Source organism: Podarcis muralis, chromosome 7 (genome assembly GCF_964188315.1).
Source record: "Podarcis muralis chromosome 7, rPodMur119.hap1.1, whole genome shotgun sequence".
NCBI lineage: Eukaryota > Metazoa > Chordata > Lepidosauria > Squamata > Lacertidae > Podarcis > Podarcis muralis.
In genome coordinates, this window is record NC_135661.1 from 6,184,290 (window position 1) to 6,200,284 (window position 15,995).

General features: G+C 48.9%; 1 protein-coding gene across 8 annotated transcripts in view; it reads right to left on the bottom strand.

Moving 5' to 3' along the window:
• The window catches only part of UBR4 (ubiquitin protein ligase E3 component n-recognin 4), a 164,504-nt gene that overhangs the window by 124,478 nt on the left and 24,031 nt on the right, over window positions 1-15,995 (bottom strand). For all 8 annotated transcript variants that reach the window (XM_028741577.2, XM_028741585.2, XM_028741584.2 and 5 more), the window contains exons 24-38: window positions 15,409-15,531; window positions 14,407-14,636; window positions 12,890-13,014; window positions 12,531-12,628; window positions 9,774-9,931; window positions 8,976-9,185; window positions 7,229-7,330; window positions 5,411-5,511; window positions 4,080-4,278; window positions 3,132-3,320; window positions 2,545-2,608; window positions 1,590-1,781; window positions 963-1,033; window positions 612-759; window positions 244-474 (exon numbers count right to left, since the gene is read on the bottom strand). In XM_028741577.2, the coding sequence (XP_028597410.2) occupies window positions 244-474; window positions 612-759; window positions 963-1,033; window positions 1,590-1,781; window positions 2,545-2,608; window positions 3,132-3,320; window positions 4,080-4,278; window positions 5,411-5,511; window positions 7,229-7,330; window positions 8,976-9,185; window positions 9,774-9,931; window positions 12,531-12,628; window positions 12,890-13,014; window positions 14,407-14,636; window positions 15,409-15,531 (2,241 nt within the window). The remainder of the gene's footprint in view (window positions 1-243; window positions 475-611; window positions 760-962; window positions 1,034-1,589; window positions 1,782-2,544; window positions 2,609-3,131; window positions 3,321-4,079; window positions 4,279-5,410; window positions 5,512-7,228; window positions 7,331-8,975; window positions 9,186-9,773; window positions 9,932-12,530; window positions 12,629-12,889; window positions 13,015-14,406; window positions 14,637-15,408; window positions 15,532-15,995) is intronic.

Sequence of the window (15,995 nt, forward strand, 5' to 3'; positions counted from 1 at the left end):
ATGCAGAAGGCTCACGGTTCAATCCAGGAAACATCTCCAGGAAGGGCTGGGGAAACACTCCCTGCCTGAAAGCCTGGAGAGCTGCTGCCAGCCAGTGTAGACAATACTGAGCTGGTTGGACCAATTACCCTAACTTGGCCTAAGGGAGTTTCCTATGTTCCTGATCTCAAGAGGCAGGTGCCCCCCCAACTTCCCCATGGTGCCACCAGGCTCCTCCCTTGAGGAGAGAGGCCTTCAGCCCACCTGGGACTGCAGCTGCTCCCGGCAGCCCTCCACGTTCCGGCACAGGCTGCTCTTCTTGGGCTTCTCCTCGTCAGACCCTCCCCGCCCGTCGTTGATGGAGGTCTTGGATTTGTCCGTGGGGGAGGTGCTGGAGTGCCGGACGACGCTCTCAGGGACGCGGGTCTCGCTCTGGAAGGCAGACTCCTTCATGGTGGAGCTCATGCCGCTGCTGGGCGTCCTCTTCACCAAGGCCTGCAAAATCAGGAACATGATTTCCGTGCGGTCAGGCTCACACGCGGCACGTGGGTTCACCCCTGCGGCGTGCCGCCTGGGCTGCCACCAACAACACCCCACAGATCCCAACACCCCCGATCACCAGAGAAGCGTACCAGGCAGCTGCCGTCCTCCTTTGCCCCACAGTCGCAAAAGAAAGAGCCGTACTTGGCATACGAGATCTCGTGGTCCTTGTGGCAAACCTTCGCACAAACGGTGCAGACCCCGACGCCGTCGACCATTTTACAGGTGTGGCAGTGGTACCTGCAGAGCGAAGGTTTTTATTTCTTGAAAGCAGTCAGTTATGTTGGCATGATGACTGGCTGCTGGGTGACCAGCACAGCAATGGGCACTTCCCCCTACCCTGGGTCACCAGGACAGGGCTATCAGGCTGACAAATGCCACAAGACAACGGGTGACCACAGAGAAGCCCCCCAACTCAAATTTCAAAATCAAGGGTGACTCACCAGTGTTGGTTCATGAATTCTTTCTGAGTGATGGTAAACGTACAAAGTTTGTTGCAAAGCGAGTCCTCGTCCTACACACACACACCAGAGAGGATGGGAAAGGGCCTTTTAGCTGGAAAGCTACACAGTCTTTCTTCAGACCAGTGTAAACACAATGGCTTTGTATTCACAACCAGCTGAAGAGGTATCAGACCTGTGGGCAATTCACTTGGCTGAATGCTCCTTTATTTTAAAATCTCTGCATGTAGACTAGTAGAAACTCCAGGAGAGGGCTAAACCAGAGCCACCTTCTCCCAAATGCCCTACTTTTCTGCATTGCAAGGTTTTTGTAAAAAATATGTATGAAACAGCCTTCATTCATGGAAATCCTCATGCATGTGGTACTTGAAAATTGTACAGTATGGGGACAGTTTTACCACCACATCTGTTGCTTTGGGAAGATTAAGAGCCCTTCTGAATTTAAATTCAACCAATCCGAGTTAGCCTCACACAAAGGCAAAAAAGGAAGCATTAAATGTAAGGGGTCTTTTACAATTTAGTGTTTTGTCTTCATAAACCTTTTCACAGAACACAGTGGTCTTGCCACTTTGCTAGACCAGTTTGCCAAGCGAGTCTCAGGCCACCTACCGAGTCTTCAGCTTGGGAGTCCTCCTCCTCCACAGCCAGCTCCTCCACCCAGTCTGAGTCCACCTCGATGGCCCGCTCCTCCCCATCGACAGAGAGGTGGCTGGGGCCCTGCCCGCCGGTCTGGCTCAGGGCATTGGTTACATCAGCCAGGTAGGAGACGATATGGCAGGTGCATTCCAGGATAGTCACGTGCTGCAAGAGGTAAGAGGAGGAGGAGGCATTCAGTCACACAGATAGAGGCCTTTTCTACTAAATCCTGCTGCAACATGACAGTCAGGCTGCAGCATTGACTCTGCTGAGAGACTCAGGCCTGTGGGCCTCTCTGTTCTGCCCCATGGGACTCTCCACTGAGCATGCTCTCCCCAAGTGCTTTTGCCTGGCTGGAATATGCCCCTTGTTCCAAGAAGAAGTCTTCTCTCCACCACCCCACTGTGGATGGGCTGTAGCTCAGTGGTGGAGCACCTCTTTGCAAGCAGAAGGTCCTGGCTTCGATCCACAAAGGCATCTCCACGTAGGGCTGGAAATGTCCCCTGCCTGAAACCATGGAGAGCTGCTGCCAGTCAGTATAGACCATACTAACTAGGTGGACCAATGGTCTAACTCAGTATAAGGCAGCTCACTGCCATGACAAGTATTCAGATATACCTCCCAAGCTGATTCTACTAAACTGCACAAAGCAAAGCTGAGTTTCTCTGGACTGCATCCACCAGAGTAGACTCCCAGAGAAGACATCCAGAGACCATAATGCTTCCCTCAACTGTTGGGCAAAAGTCACCATGACAGACCGAGCACAAGATTCTCTATGCAGGGAAGGATCGCCCTTGTGTTCAGGAAGGAGGCTCCATATTGCCCTGTCCTCCATCCTTTCTTCCCTGGCTCCCCCTTGGTGCTGCCTCATCTACAAGACCACAAGGGAATTAACTGCACATACCCCTTAAACAAAGATAGACGTTACCTTTCCATGCATGACGTTGGCATTCATTTTCTCAACAACGTTCTTCTGAGACAAGTATTTCTTGCTAGAACAGCGTGAGATAAAAAGAGTGGTTGGCGGGGAAGATGGCAGAAAATTGGCCTAGAATATTGGATCTCCAACCTAATCACAGGAATGACAAGTCCCAATGAAATATGGCAACATTTGGAATTTGTAATTTTAGCTCTGTTCTCTTTCAGGTAGGATTTTGTCGTAACATCTAATTCAATGTATAGTCTCTTGAGAACATACTTTATTTTATGATGCAATGGCTGTGAACCCTGGTTGTTGTTTTGTTACCGCTGTCCCCCCCCCCATTTTCTTCTTACGTATTTCCTACCAGATCGTTATTCATAATGATAATTAAATCTTGAAAATCAAATAAAAGAAAGAAAAGAAAAGAAAAAAAGGCATGCCCTGCCCCAGTGGCACAGTTCACCGTTCCAGGCTATGGACAGGCAAACGCCTTTGCATCTCAATACAAACCATCCAATCACCTTAAGCCATTTCTGTTCAGGAGAGGGAGAGGCTGACACGCAAAACAAGACACTTCCCACCACCCTTCTTACCATCTGCTCAGCCAATCGACAGCGGCGCTGTGAAGCTGGAGGTGCCCTGCCCCTTGACCAGCGCTGGCCAGAGTGGCCATGACTACCATCAGCTCGGGAAAGCCGGTTCCATCACCATTTGCCAGCATCTCCGTGGCCATCGGGATCAGGGTGCTCAGGAGGACAGTGCAGGCGCCTTCGCCGACTTGGCTGGAAAGGCAAGACAGTAGCGGCCCATCACACCAAGATTTGGGAAGATTTGGGTTTGGGAAGCTACGGGGGAGGGCAGCTGCTCAATGGCAGAGCAGCTGCTTTGAATGCGGACAGTCCCGGCTCCAATAGCCGGCAGCATCTCCAGGTAGAGCTGGGAATCTGCTCTGAAACCCTGGAGAGCCACTGCTAGTCCATGTATGAATCACTGGTTCCCGAACTGTTTTCAGGGCCCCAGCACCCCCTAGGTTCCATGAACTCATCCCCAGCGCCCCTTTCCCTACAAAAAGCATCATTCAAAATAGTGGTTTGAACGACCTGCTATGAAACTCAATTAACTGCACATTCATTCCAAATCCAATCAAAGCTATTCAGGTTAATCAATCCAGCAAACTGATGAACCTGATCCAGTGATACCAGCTTTTCAAAGTCTGCTAGTTGCAAGAGCCTCCGATATGATGCTTACTAACTACTTTGTTGTCGGTAACTTCTTAATGTGTGGATAAGCCTGAGGAAGTGGCACCAGTTTCCCAATTTAAAGTCCCTTAGCAGGAGTCTTGCATCACCAACTCCTCTGCCTCTTAGAGCCCTCCTGGGTAATTCCACCCCCATCCTCAGGGGGCAGTATTGCCCACTTTGGGAACCACTAGTGCAGAGAGTACTGAGCTAGATAGACCAATGGTCTGATTCCATATAAAGCAGCTTCCCATGTGGCTAAAAACTAGAAGCTCCCTACCTGGATGGGGCCGATCCACCTACCTGTTCTCTCGGACAATGTAGGTTGTCAGCAGCTGGAGCAGCTGCCTGTTCTCCTGCACCACCTCCAGCTGGTCAGACTCTTTCGGGGGTGAGGTGGTCATCCGGGTCAGCCAGGCCTGGAGGCGCACTGGCTCTACGCATGCCAGCTGGGCCAAGGAGCCGCACAGGCGCAGGAGGCTGGGGTTGGGGCTCTTCTCAGCTAGAAGAGGCAGAGAAAAAGAAGGTGGAACGGAGCAACCAGCAACCTCCACAGAAAGCCGAGAGGGGTCACAGTTCAGGGGCAGAGATTGTATGGATAAGATCCCAGGTTCAATCCGTGTCACCTTGGGAAAAGGCTGGGGAAAGGCTCCCTGCCTGAAGGCCTGGACAGCTGCTGCCAGCCATTGCAGACAATAGTGAGACAAGTGGTCCAGCAGTCTGACTCACTGTAACAGGCAGCTTCCTCTGCTCCTAAGACAGTTTCCCCAAGGGCTCACCAGCACTTATTTTACCGGGGGGGGGGGGGGGGAGGAGAGAGACAACCATCTATCCCAGTGGAGCCGCCAGCTGTTGTTGGACTACAACTCCTATCATCCCTGGCTAGCAGGACCAGTGTTCAGCGATGGTGGGTGATGTAGTCCAACAACAGCTGGAGACCCAAGTTTGAGAAGCACTGTTCTATCCAAATACTGCAGGCTAAGATCACCTGCATTTAGTTATCTGATGAATTTGCAGAGGAAATCTGGTAGATGTCTGCGAGCTTATTTTGCAGGTGTCATGTCCTGCTTACCTACAAAGGGGTTTTTAACGGCAGAACTTCTTTATCATGCAGGGGTGGGGGCCCGGGGGCCCTCTGGAATGCCAGCCATGCTGGTTGGGGGTGATGGGAGCTGGAGTCCAGCAACTCCATCGGGAGGGCTACCAAGGTTCCCCCCATCCCTGAGTCAGTTTCAATAAATTTTTGCTAAGCAACAGTGTGTGTATAAAAGAGAACTGTAGAAATTCGGAAGCAGATGCCTTGTTCCTTGAATCTGGGCAGCCACAAAAGGGGAGAAGAAAAGAGACGGCTGTGCTATCCCCTGAGAAGGAATGGAAATAAGGGTTTTTCACGTGATCTGAAGCAATTGGGGCTGACAGTAGCTTCCCTCCATCTGTCCAACAGACTCAGGAGTAGCTGAGGGAAGGGGAAGGTTTCAGATAGAACTGGGGCCCATGCACCAACAACCATGTTAAAGCAAGCACCTCGCCAACGTTCTGCACAACATAGCAAGCATTAAATGCAGAGAACAGTTTATTATTCCTGTACAAGTCAAAACTATAGCCACAAAGCAGGATTGAGCAGGACCACTCACTCAGCTGGAAGAGCTTGGTGAAGAACTTCAGGACCCTGTTGCAGAACTTCGCCGAAAGGCTTTCGTTGGCTGTCGCCATCATGATCTGCACCAGTTCTCCACTGGTTCAAAAGGAACATTGGATAGAAGGCATTAGATAAGATGGCTGGTAGCCACACAATTTACGTTAAGTGTCATGAGCCTAAGAAAATGTTGGAATTTGCAGTCTGTCCTCCCCACGCTACATGCCATTAAGCCCCATTGATGGCAAAATGGAACCGCCATGTTTGGAGACAGCATAACTTAGAATAGCAGATATATGGAATTTAGGTCCTTGTATTCATTTACAAAAGGGATGCGGGAGGCGCTGTGGGTTAAACCACAGAGCCTAGGACTTGCTGATCAGAAGGTCGGCGGTTCGAATCCCCACAACGGGGTGAGCTCCCGTTGCTCGGTCCCTGCTCCTGCCAACCTAGCAGTTCGAAAGCACGTCAAAGTGCAAGTAGATAAATAGGTACTGCTCTGGTGGGAAGGTAAACAGCGTTTCCGTGTGCTGCTCTGGTTCACCAGAAGCGGCTTAGTCATGCTGGCCACATGACCCGGAAGCTGTCTGCGGACAAACGCTGGCTCCCTCGGCCCATAGAGCAAGATGAGCGCCACAACCCCAGAGTCAGTCACGACTGGACCTATTGGTCAGGGGTAAGGTAAAGGTAAAGGTACCCCTGCCCGTACAGGCCAGTCTTGACAGACTCTGGGGTTGTGCGCCCATCTCACTCAAGAGGCCGGGGGCCAGCGCTGTCCGGAGACACTTCCGGGTCACGTGGCTAGCGTGACAAAGCTGCATCTGGCAAGCCAGCGCAGCACACGGAAACGCCGTTTACCTTCCCGCCAGTAAGCGGTCCCTATTTATCTACTTGCACCCGGGGGTGCTTTCGAACTGCTAGGTTGGCAGGCGCTGGGACTGAGCAGCGGGAGTGCACCCCGCCGCAGGGATTCGAACCGCCAACCTTTCGATCGGCAAGCCCTAGGCGCTGAGGCTTTTACCCACAGCGCCACCTGCGTCCCTCATTGGTCAGGGGTACCTTTACCTTATTAATTTACAAAGCCCTGACCAACTTTGGTCCAGAGTGCCTCAGGGACTGCCTGAGCCCTTAAATTCCAGCTCAGTCGCTGAGACCACCTGCAGGGAGCATCTTTGGGTCATTCCCAGAGTTGAAGGGGCTCATTTGACAACAATGATACAGAGCCTTCAGTTCAGGCACCTTTCATTTCATGCCTGCTGAAAACTTTTCTATTCTGTCAGGCCTATGCAGGTGATTAAGAATGAATCTTTCCATTACAGCTTATTTCTGATCTTAGGATTTATATATGGTTTTTCATGTGGTTTTTGTAAACCACTCTGGTTTTCTCTTATGAAAAGCAGTCTGTAATTATTTTTATAAATAAGTAAAAACGTAAATAAACAGGGGGAAAGGCTTTGGCCTCCATTCCTCCACTTATGCTTTTCTTAGAGGCATCTGTCTGTGCCTCTTTCAAAACCAGATGGACATTTGCTTAGGCTCTTGGCGTATCTCCCAGCCTCCACAAAGCTCCAGATGTTTTGGGACCACAACTCCCATCAGCCCCAGTGTATACAGGGAGTTATCATTCAAAATATCTGAAGGGCACCAAGTTGGCAGAGGGTGACATAGCCAGGGGTGATGACCCCTGTTGAACTACAACTCCCATCATCCTTGGTCACCTGGCCAAGCTGCACAGCAGACAGGAGCTCGGCAGCACCTGAGCAGAAGGGCATGTCAGAAATGCGGAGGTAACAGGAAGGTGGATGGCCTTGCTCACCTCTCGGAAAAAAACTCTTCCATCGCTTTCCGGGCCTGGCTGCTTTCCAGTTGCTTTTCCAGATGCTGCAGACATTCTTCCAAGATGGATTCATCAAGGCCACTAAGGGAAGGGGAAATTGTTTTGCCAGAGATGGGAACTTTATCTAGAGGCAGGTTAAGTCTTACCAAGCATAGGACACATTTTTAACAGTGAGGAGGGCAGCATTGGTTATCCACTTGTGTTAATGGGAGGAACCCATTGCAGCCATGGCAGTTCAGCTTTTAAAAGTACAGTATTTTTCGCTCTATAGGACGCACCTGACCATAAGACGCACCTAGTTTTAGAGGGGGAGAACAAGAAAAAAAAAAATCTCTCCCGCTCTGCGCAGCGCTCCTTCAGCGAAGTGGCAGGAGAAACGGAGCCCCTTCCATTTCTCCTCCTGCTTCGCTGAAGGGGCGCTGCACAGCAAGCTTCGTGTTGCTTTCGCTGAAGCCAGGAGAGCAAGACTCTCCTGGCTTCAGGGATAGCCGCCCGCTGCGCTCCGGAGGCTTCACGTTGCTTTCGCAACCCCTCTCACTCTCCAGGCTTCAGGGATAGCCGCCCGAAACCTCCAGAGCAGTGCGTCTTATAGAGTGAAAAATACGGTAATTAGGCCAATGGCCTATCTAGTCCAGCAGCCGCTTCTCACAGTCATCAATCAAATGCCTGTGGTAAACCCAGAAGTCCTTCTTCACACAGCACAGAGTTAAACTATGGAAGTCGCTCCCACGGGAGGGTGTGATAGCCATGTTAGATTAAAGCAGCAGCAGGTTTTATTTCAGGGGGTTGGACTGGATGACCCGTGGGGTCCCTTTCCAACTCTACAATTTTATGCTAGTTGCTTAGAAATGCTCAAGGCCTTTTGAGGCCTTCTTATCTCATGAGCTGCATTCCCTCTGAGGGGAGAGGGGCAACAGGGCCCCACCTTTTTAGTGAATCAGCAGAACAACAAGGAGCCTACAGAAGAGACCCAGCTAAGACCAGTTTTGCAGTTCAGCTGTACAGAAGCAGCTACACATGTTACATTTGGATTTACCGTATTTTTTGCTCTATAAGACTCACTTTTTCCCTCCTAAAAAGCAAGGGGAAATGTGTGTGCGTCTTATGGAGCGAATGCAGGCTGCACAGCTATCCCAGAAGCCAGAACAGCAAGAGGGATTGCTGCTTTCACTGCACAGCGATCCCTATTGCTGTTCTGGCTTCTGAGATTCAGAATATTTTTTTTCTCGTTTTCCTCCTCCAAAAACTAGGTGCGTCTTGTGGTCTGGTGCGTCTTATAGAGCGAAAAATACGGTATCTGTACAAGGGATTTGCTCTACTGAAACTGTATAAAAGCACTTTGGAAAAGGATGCAGGCAATGGAGGACACTGAATTGCCTCCAGGGAAAGAACTGGGCATATATTTAAGCAACAGCCACCAACCTAGCTGGCTTTAAAAGAGGACAAATCAAATTCATGTAGCACAAGACCAAGGAGATGGCTTCTGATAGCTACTACCCTGGTGGCTATGCTCTGCTTCCACAGTCCAAGGCAGCAATGCTTCTGAGTAATAGTTGCTGGAAACCTCAGGAGGGTGTGTGCTCTTGTGCTCAAATCCTGCTTTTCAGCTTCCCACTGGCCCATCTGGTTGAGCACTGTGAGAACAGGATGCTGGACTAGATGGGGCACTGGCCTCATACAGCAGACTTATTGTTCAAGGCATTTAGGGCTGTGAAAGAATCCATACCTGTTGGGGTCAGAGTGATTGGCCAGGATGTTGTAACAGCCCATGATCAATTTTTCATAGACACGTGACAGGAACTCGTCCGATTCCGCTGGGCCCAGGATCCTCTCGAGGGAGTTGCTGCTGATCTCCGCTACGCTCTCCGTGCTGGTCTCCAGGAGAAGGGGAAGCAGTGTGCGGATCACCTGGGGCGGGTTCAGTTCATCTGACCAGCTGGAGGTGATGGGAGGGAAAAGAGGGCACTCAAAAGGCTGATGAGGAAGGGGCCCGTAGCTCAGTAAAGGAGTACCTGCTTTGCATGCAGAAGGTCCCCAGTGAAATCCCCAGTCGGATCTCTAGCTAGGGCTGGGAACACCACCTGTCTAAAACCCAGGGGAGCTGCTCCTAGTCTGTGCAAGCAATACTGACTAGATGGGACCAATGGTCTTACTTGATACAAGGCAGTGTTCTGTGTTCCTTCGTCTAAGGCAGCCTTTTCTCAACCTGTGGGTCCCCAGATGTTGTTGCACTACAATTCCCATCACCCCTAGCTAGCAAGGCCAGAGCTCAGGGATGATGGGAGTTGTAGTCCAACAACATTTGAGGACCAACAGGTTGAGAACCACTGGTCTAAGGGAAGAGCCCTAGCTCAGCAGAAGAGGATCTGCAATGGTATCTCCAGGCAGGGCTAGGAAATGTCCCGTCTGGGGAGCTGCTGCCACTCAGTACTCAGATAGACAGACAGATGGCCCACCCCAAAGTGATGCCCATTGGTCTAGATGAAAGAGGGGCTGTCTGTGAACCAAACATATTTCAGCTTACACAATGAGATCACCAGTGAGCCTGACCAAGGAGAGGAGGGTCCGCTTCAAGGAGGCCGCAAGGGGAAGGCTCTGGCTGCAGAGGGTGCCAAGGTGGGCGGCTTGCACCGCGCTGATGTAGCTCTCTGCTGGGATCGTGTCGTTGGCAAAAGCGTTGCGCTAGAAGCAAGCAAAAGAGCATCCAATGCTAGTCCTCCTCACAGTAGGCCCACTAAATTAATTAACATACCTCTCCCAGGTCCATTCATTTCAGAGTGTCTACTCTGAGTAAAACTGAGTTAGCTCCATTTGCTTTTGTTTTTTAAATACATTTCCTAAACTACCCTCTTCATTTATTATTTATTCCAGGGCTATTTAGAGTGCACAATTAAGAGTAAAATATGCAAGAAAACGTTGTTTTTTAAAAATCAGCAAATAAATACAATACCACGGAAAACTTGACTCCCAGGGTGTATAAAATTTAAGGGGTTGTACCCAGCATTGGGCTACGCAGAGGAGATTCACTGAAACGAATGGTCCTAAGTCAGGCATGTCCATTCATTTCAATGGGTCTACTCCGAGTAGGACTTAGTTGGCTATAGCCCTAAACTAAACAGCCCAAGGGGGTGTATCATAATCCAGATTTGGGTGGGTGAAAATACAGATGAGAAAGCTGCTTCTTTTATGGCCATCAGCTGCAGCAGAATGAAAAAGACACAAAAGGCTTCCACCGCAATGGCTACAATCTGCCTCCGTGATTAGAGAAAGTGATGCTTCTGAATACCAGGGAGGGTGGCCTTGTGTGTGGATCCTGCTGGGGGGCGGGATTCCCCCATCGAGGCATCTGGTTGGCCACTGTGAAACAGGATGCTTCACTAAATGGGCCAATGGCCTGATCCAGCAGGCTCATCTTATGGTTCTTATCACACCATAAGGCAAGGTTTTGCTTTAAGGATAGCTGTCCCACAGCTGCTTTTTTTGGGCTGGTCAAGTTAAGTTTTAAGCACCTTTCCCCCCTTCACCTCCTAGAGAGAGAGACTTCATAGCTAGCTTTTTTTAAAAAAAAATGGTAGTGCTCTGCTGAGTTGTTTTTTTAATGTATTTTTATTAAAGATTTTCTTGAAGAGAGAGACCTCATAGCTAGCTTGAGAGATGTGTTTGTTAGGATATAGTTCCTTTCCACCTTAAAAGGGAACAGGCATGACTGCTGTGTGTCACATGCCTGTTTACTTCCAGCACAGTCTGTAAAAACCTCTGTTTGTATATTGCTTTTGCTTTACTGCTGTTTGCTTGGAGATGAAGGGAAGCAGACATGTTTTTCCTTTGTTCCGTTGAATAAATTGCTATAAATAATGCTCAAACATGTCTCTGTCCGCCACTTCTGTTGTGAGGATTTATTCACTCTGCTGATAAGAGCGTGCCGACGTTGGAAGAATGGCAGACGAAGGTGATTGACTACATGGGACTGGCAGAGATGACTGGCAGAATTCGAGACCGGGGGAAGGAGGCGGTGGAAGAAGATTGGAACAAATTTAAAGCATATCTTAAAAATTGTTGTAATTTGGAAGAAAACTAGGAGTCAGGGAGATAAGAGATAAAGAACTACAGTTGTTATTATTAAGTTAAGGAAGTTAAATTTATGAAATGAGTAAAATATGTTCATGACTAAAGGGTTGCTGGAAAAATTTGAAATAAGGATGCAGGAAAGGGGTGGTATGGGGAGGTCCATTTTATGTTTGTTTATGTTTTTGTTCTGTTTTGTTTTTTCTATTTATGGAAAACTAATAAAAATTTATTTAAAAAAAAAAAAAAGATAAGAGCGTGCCGAGTCTCTAAACGTATCTGAGGCTTGTGTCACTGATTGATGCTGCACCGGGAACTGGAGATCGCCCGGCTGCCGCCTGGTGGCTGGAGCCAGCTGGGGGCCTGCCAAATGCCCCTGTCTCCCCGGCAGTATCCCAACAGTGTTAAGCAGAAGAGGAGATTAAACCAGCGGATGAGCCTGCCATCTAGTGGGCAGAGAGGAGAGCTCACCACCGTAAAGGTCCACTGAATGGGGACAAGGAGGAAGGAGAGGAAAATGTGAGAAGGTGAAGCAGGCAGTGTGAGCTGCTTCCTTTTCCCAACCACCAAGTTGTTATCGTCGGACTGGGACCTGAGAGACCAGGGTTCAAATCACCTCTCCGCCATGAAGCTCACTGGGTGACCTTGGGCCAGTCACCATCTCTCAGCGACCTACCTCACAGGGTTGTTGTGAGGATGAAATGGGGAAGGGGAGACCTGTATACACCACTTGGAGCTCCTTGGAGGAAAAGGCAGTATATAAAGTTAAAGGGACCCCTGACCATTAGGCATTTTGGGTATTATGTGGTAAGCTATCCTGTTGTCTCTTGAAGGACAGTATAAAAAAAAGTAAAGGTAAAGGGACCGCTGACCATTAGGTCCAGTCGTGGCCGACTCTGGCATTGCGGCGCTCATCTCGCTTTATTGGCTGAGGGAGCCGGCGTACAGCTTCCGGGTCATGTGGCCAGCATGACTAAGCCGCTTCTGGTGAACCAGAGCAGCGCACAGAAATGCCGTTTACCTTCCCGCCAGAGTGGTACCTATTTATCTACTTGCACTTTGATGTGCTTTCGAACTGCTAGGTTAGCAGGAGCAGGGACTGAGCAACGGGAGCTCACCCCGTCACGGGTAGCAAATAGGGAAAAAAATACGTAGCGCTTTGCCACTGCAGCTAGAAAATAAACAACAATAATAATATTTATAAAATTGGACTTACCCATGAGCCAATGTTTGGGAATTCATTGGTGTGGATGTTGTTCCATGATTCACACAAAGACTGCACAGCTGAAGGCAAGTTCTGGACAAGGGCTGGTCCTGCTCCACAGAAGACCGGCAAACAAGAGACACGCTTTCAGGGCACAAACTCAAACTCCACCCAGGAACTTCATGGAGTTGGAGAGGCTCCAAGCTCAGCTATCCGCTTGCCCCCTCCCCCAACCAAGTGGAGATGCTGGAGATTGAATCCAGGACATTTTGAATGCATGTGCTCTATGTACAGAGGAGCCGTAACATCATCTGGGAAAGCAATCACAGCAGTGAAGCCACACCAGGGAAGGAAGTCAAAAAACAGCTTACCCAAAGTGTTGGATTTGCATCGGCTGGAGCCGATAGCCAAGACAGCTGCGTAGCCCTGTAGCTTCTCCTCTGTGGGCTTGTTCTCAGAAGCGCCTTCTTCCGAGAGGCTCTGCAGTAAGTAAGACCTGCACCAGGGACAGGGGAGGGGAGGTTGGGAGTTCCAGATTCAGACTTTTGGGGGTCTCTGAGAAAAGATATCTCCCTCTCTCAAAATACTAAAACTCCAGGCCACCTGAAGAAGCTGAAAGCTGGACGATTCCGGGCAGGCATTTTCAAAACTGTGGAACTCCCTTCCACAGGAAGCAGTGATGACCTCCAACTTGGATGGCTTTAAGACAGGATCGGATAAATTCATGGAGGAATTCGATCTTTTAACATTGTCTTTTATGTATTATGACTTTGCTGTTGATTATCATCTAGTAATTATTTCCTGTAATAGCTGAGAGTGAATTTCTGTTTAGCTATTATTTGCTGATATTCCAAGGGTTAATTTTATAGTGCAATATCTTATTCTAAATTGATCACTGAACTTGACTTTATTTGATGTAACTTGCTTAGTTTAAAGTCATATTTTTATTATGAGTTATTTGCACTGGATCAGAGTGGTATAGGATATGTGCTTTTTGTTGCGAATTGTGCTTTTGTCTACAGCTTGAAAACTGCCTTGCTTGTATCGATATAGAAAGGCAGTAAACAAATTAAAAGTGAAATGAAAAATGAAATGAAATGAGGGCTAAGGATATGCTCCATCTCCACTGTTGGGAGGCAGTAACGCTACTGAATATCAGCTGCTGGGAATCACAGGTGTGAAGAGTGGGTTGCTGCATTCAGGACTTCCTTAAGGGCTTCCCTTAATGGGCATCTGATTAGCTGTTGTGAGAACAGGATGCTGGAGTAGATGGGCCCTTGGGCCAATTAGGCAGGGCTCTTCTTATGTTCTAAGGCAGGGTTTCCCCAACTTGGGTCTCTAGCTGTTTTTGAACTACAACTCCCATCATCCCTAGCTAGTGGGACCAGTGATCAGGGATGATGGGAATTGTAGTCCAAAACTTGGGTTCCCCAAGTTGGGGAACCCCTGTTCTAAGACAATTATTATTATTATTATTATTATTATTATTATTATTATTATTATTATTATTATTTATTTGTACCCCACCCATCTGGCTGGGTCTCCCCAGCCACTCTGGGCGGCTTCCAACAAAGATCAAAAATACATTAAAATGTCACATATTAAAAACTTCCCTGAACCGGGCTGCCTTCAGATGTCTTATAAATGTCAGGTAGTTGTTTATCTCTTTGACATCTGATGGGAGGGTGTTCCACAGGGTGGGCACCACTACCGAGAAGGCCCTCTGCCTGGTTCCCTGTAGCTTTGCTTCTCGCAATGCGGGAACCGCCAGAAGGCCCTTGAAGCTGGACCTCAGTGTCCAGGCAGAATGATGGGGGTGGAGACGCTCCTTCAGGTATACTGGGCCGAGGTATACAACCCTTCCAGGAATACGATGCAGCCCACTTACCTGGTGAAGGTGGCATAGGTGTCGATCAACTGCAAGGTAGCCGGGAGCAAGTTCTTCGTTATCTCAGACGACTTGTGGGGGTCAGTCTCAGCGGCCAGTTTGGAGAAGTGCTCGTCGAGGGAGACCTGGACCTTGGAAATGGCAGCGTCCAGGGTATAAATCGACTGCAAGCTGGGGATCTCGTGCAGCCTAAGGATGGTGGTGCAGTCGATCCCACAGAATGAGGAGATCTTTGGAAAGAATGGAAGAGGTTATTTTTACTGAGAACTTTTGGATCCCAAACCTTCCCTCCTAGCAGGCTTGGGGTGGCTTGCATGGAGCCAACTTGTTTTATTCTCAAAATAGAACCCTGCAATAGCACGTTAGGTTAAGAGAGACTTGCCTGAAATCACCCAAATGAGTTTCACAGGCAAGATAGGATCAGAAATCTGGGTCCTCCACCCCACATTCTAACTTGGCCTTTGCTAACCAGGTGCCAACAGCTGTGCTGGGCAAGTCTGATTTGGAAAGATGTCTGAAACATCTGGATATTGCCAGGTCGTTCTATTATTATTGTTACCCTCCATGGAAGATTCAGGACAGACAAAAGGACTTGTTAACCCAGTGCATACTTAAACAATAGAACTCCCTCCCATAGGAGGCAGAGATGGCTGCCAAATTGGATGGCTTTAAAAAAAGAGGATTGGACCAATTAATGAGAGAGGATATGGTTATCAGTGGCTCCTAGTATAGTGGCTATGTTCTGCCTCCACAGCTGGATCCTGCTGGAAAACCACAGAGGGCAAAAGTGCTCTTGCGCTTGGGTCCTGTTTGCAAGTTTGCTACAGGCACCTGGTTGGCCACTATGAGAACAGGAGGCTGGGATACACAGGCCATTGCACTGATCCAGCAGGTTCAACACGTTCGTGTGTATCTAAGTCCTCTCACTACCCTCTGCATTGCATCAGAGCAGGTAACAAAAATCCAGCTGCCGCCACTAGTTCTATGCACCTCAACACACACCTGTCTGGCAAAGTACTCCTCTGCTATTTCCACGTCGTACTTCACACAGCTGCACTTGACCGAGGTCAGCTCAACGAGAGAAGTGGCATGTTCAGATTTCATGCCCTGCTTAACAAGGTGATCCTAAGCGAAAGGAGGAGAAAACAAAAAGATACAATACACCGAGGGAAAGAGAACTGCAACAGGCCTGCAACATCTCTTATGCTGAAAGGTGATTTCATGAAAAGTGCATGCCATAGTGAATCAAACAGGTAGCTTCCGGGGTCTCAGGAGCGCATGAGAACAGAGAGTGGCTGTGTTTCACCACAACGCTTAAGCATTACAGTGGTACCTCTGGTTACGTACTTAATTTGTTCCGGAGGTCCGTTCTTAACCTGAAACTGTTCTTAACCTGAAGCACCACTTTAGCTAATGGGGCCTCCCACTGCTGCCGTGCTGCCGCACGATTTCTGTTGTCATCCTGAAGCAAAGTTCTTAACCCAAGGTACTATTTCTGGGTTAGCGGAGTCTGTAACCTGAAGCGTATGTAACCCGAGGTACCACTGTATTGTGTTATTATTGTTCCATCTCTGGAACACTCTCCCACA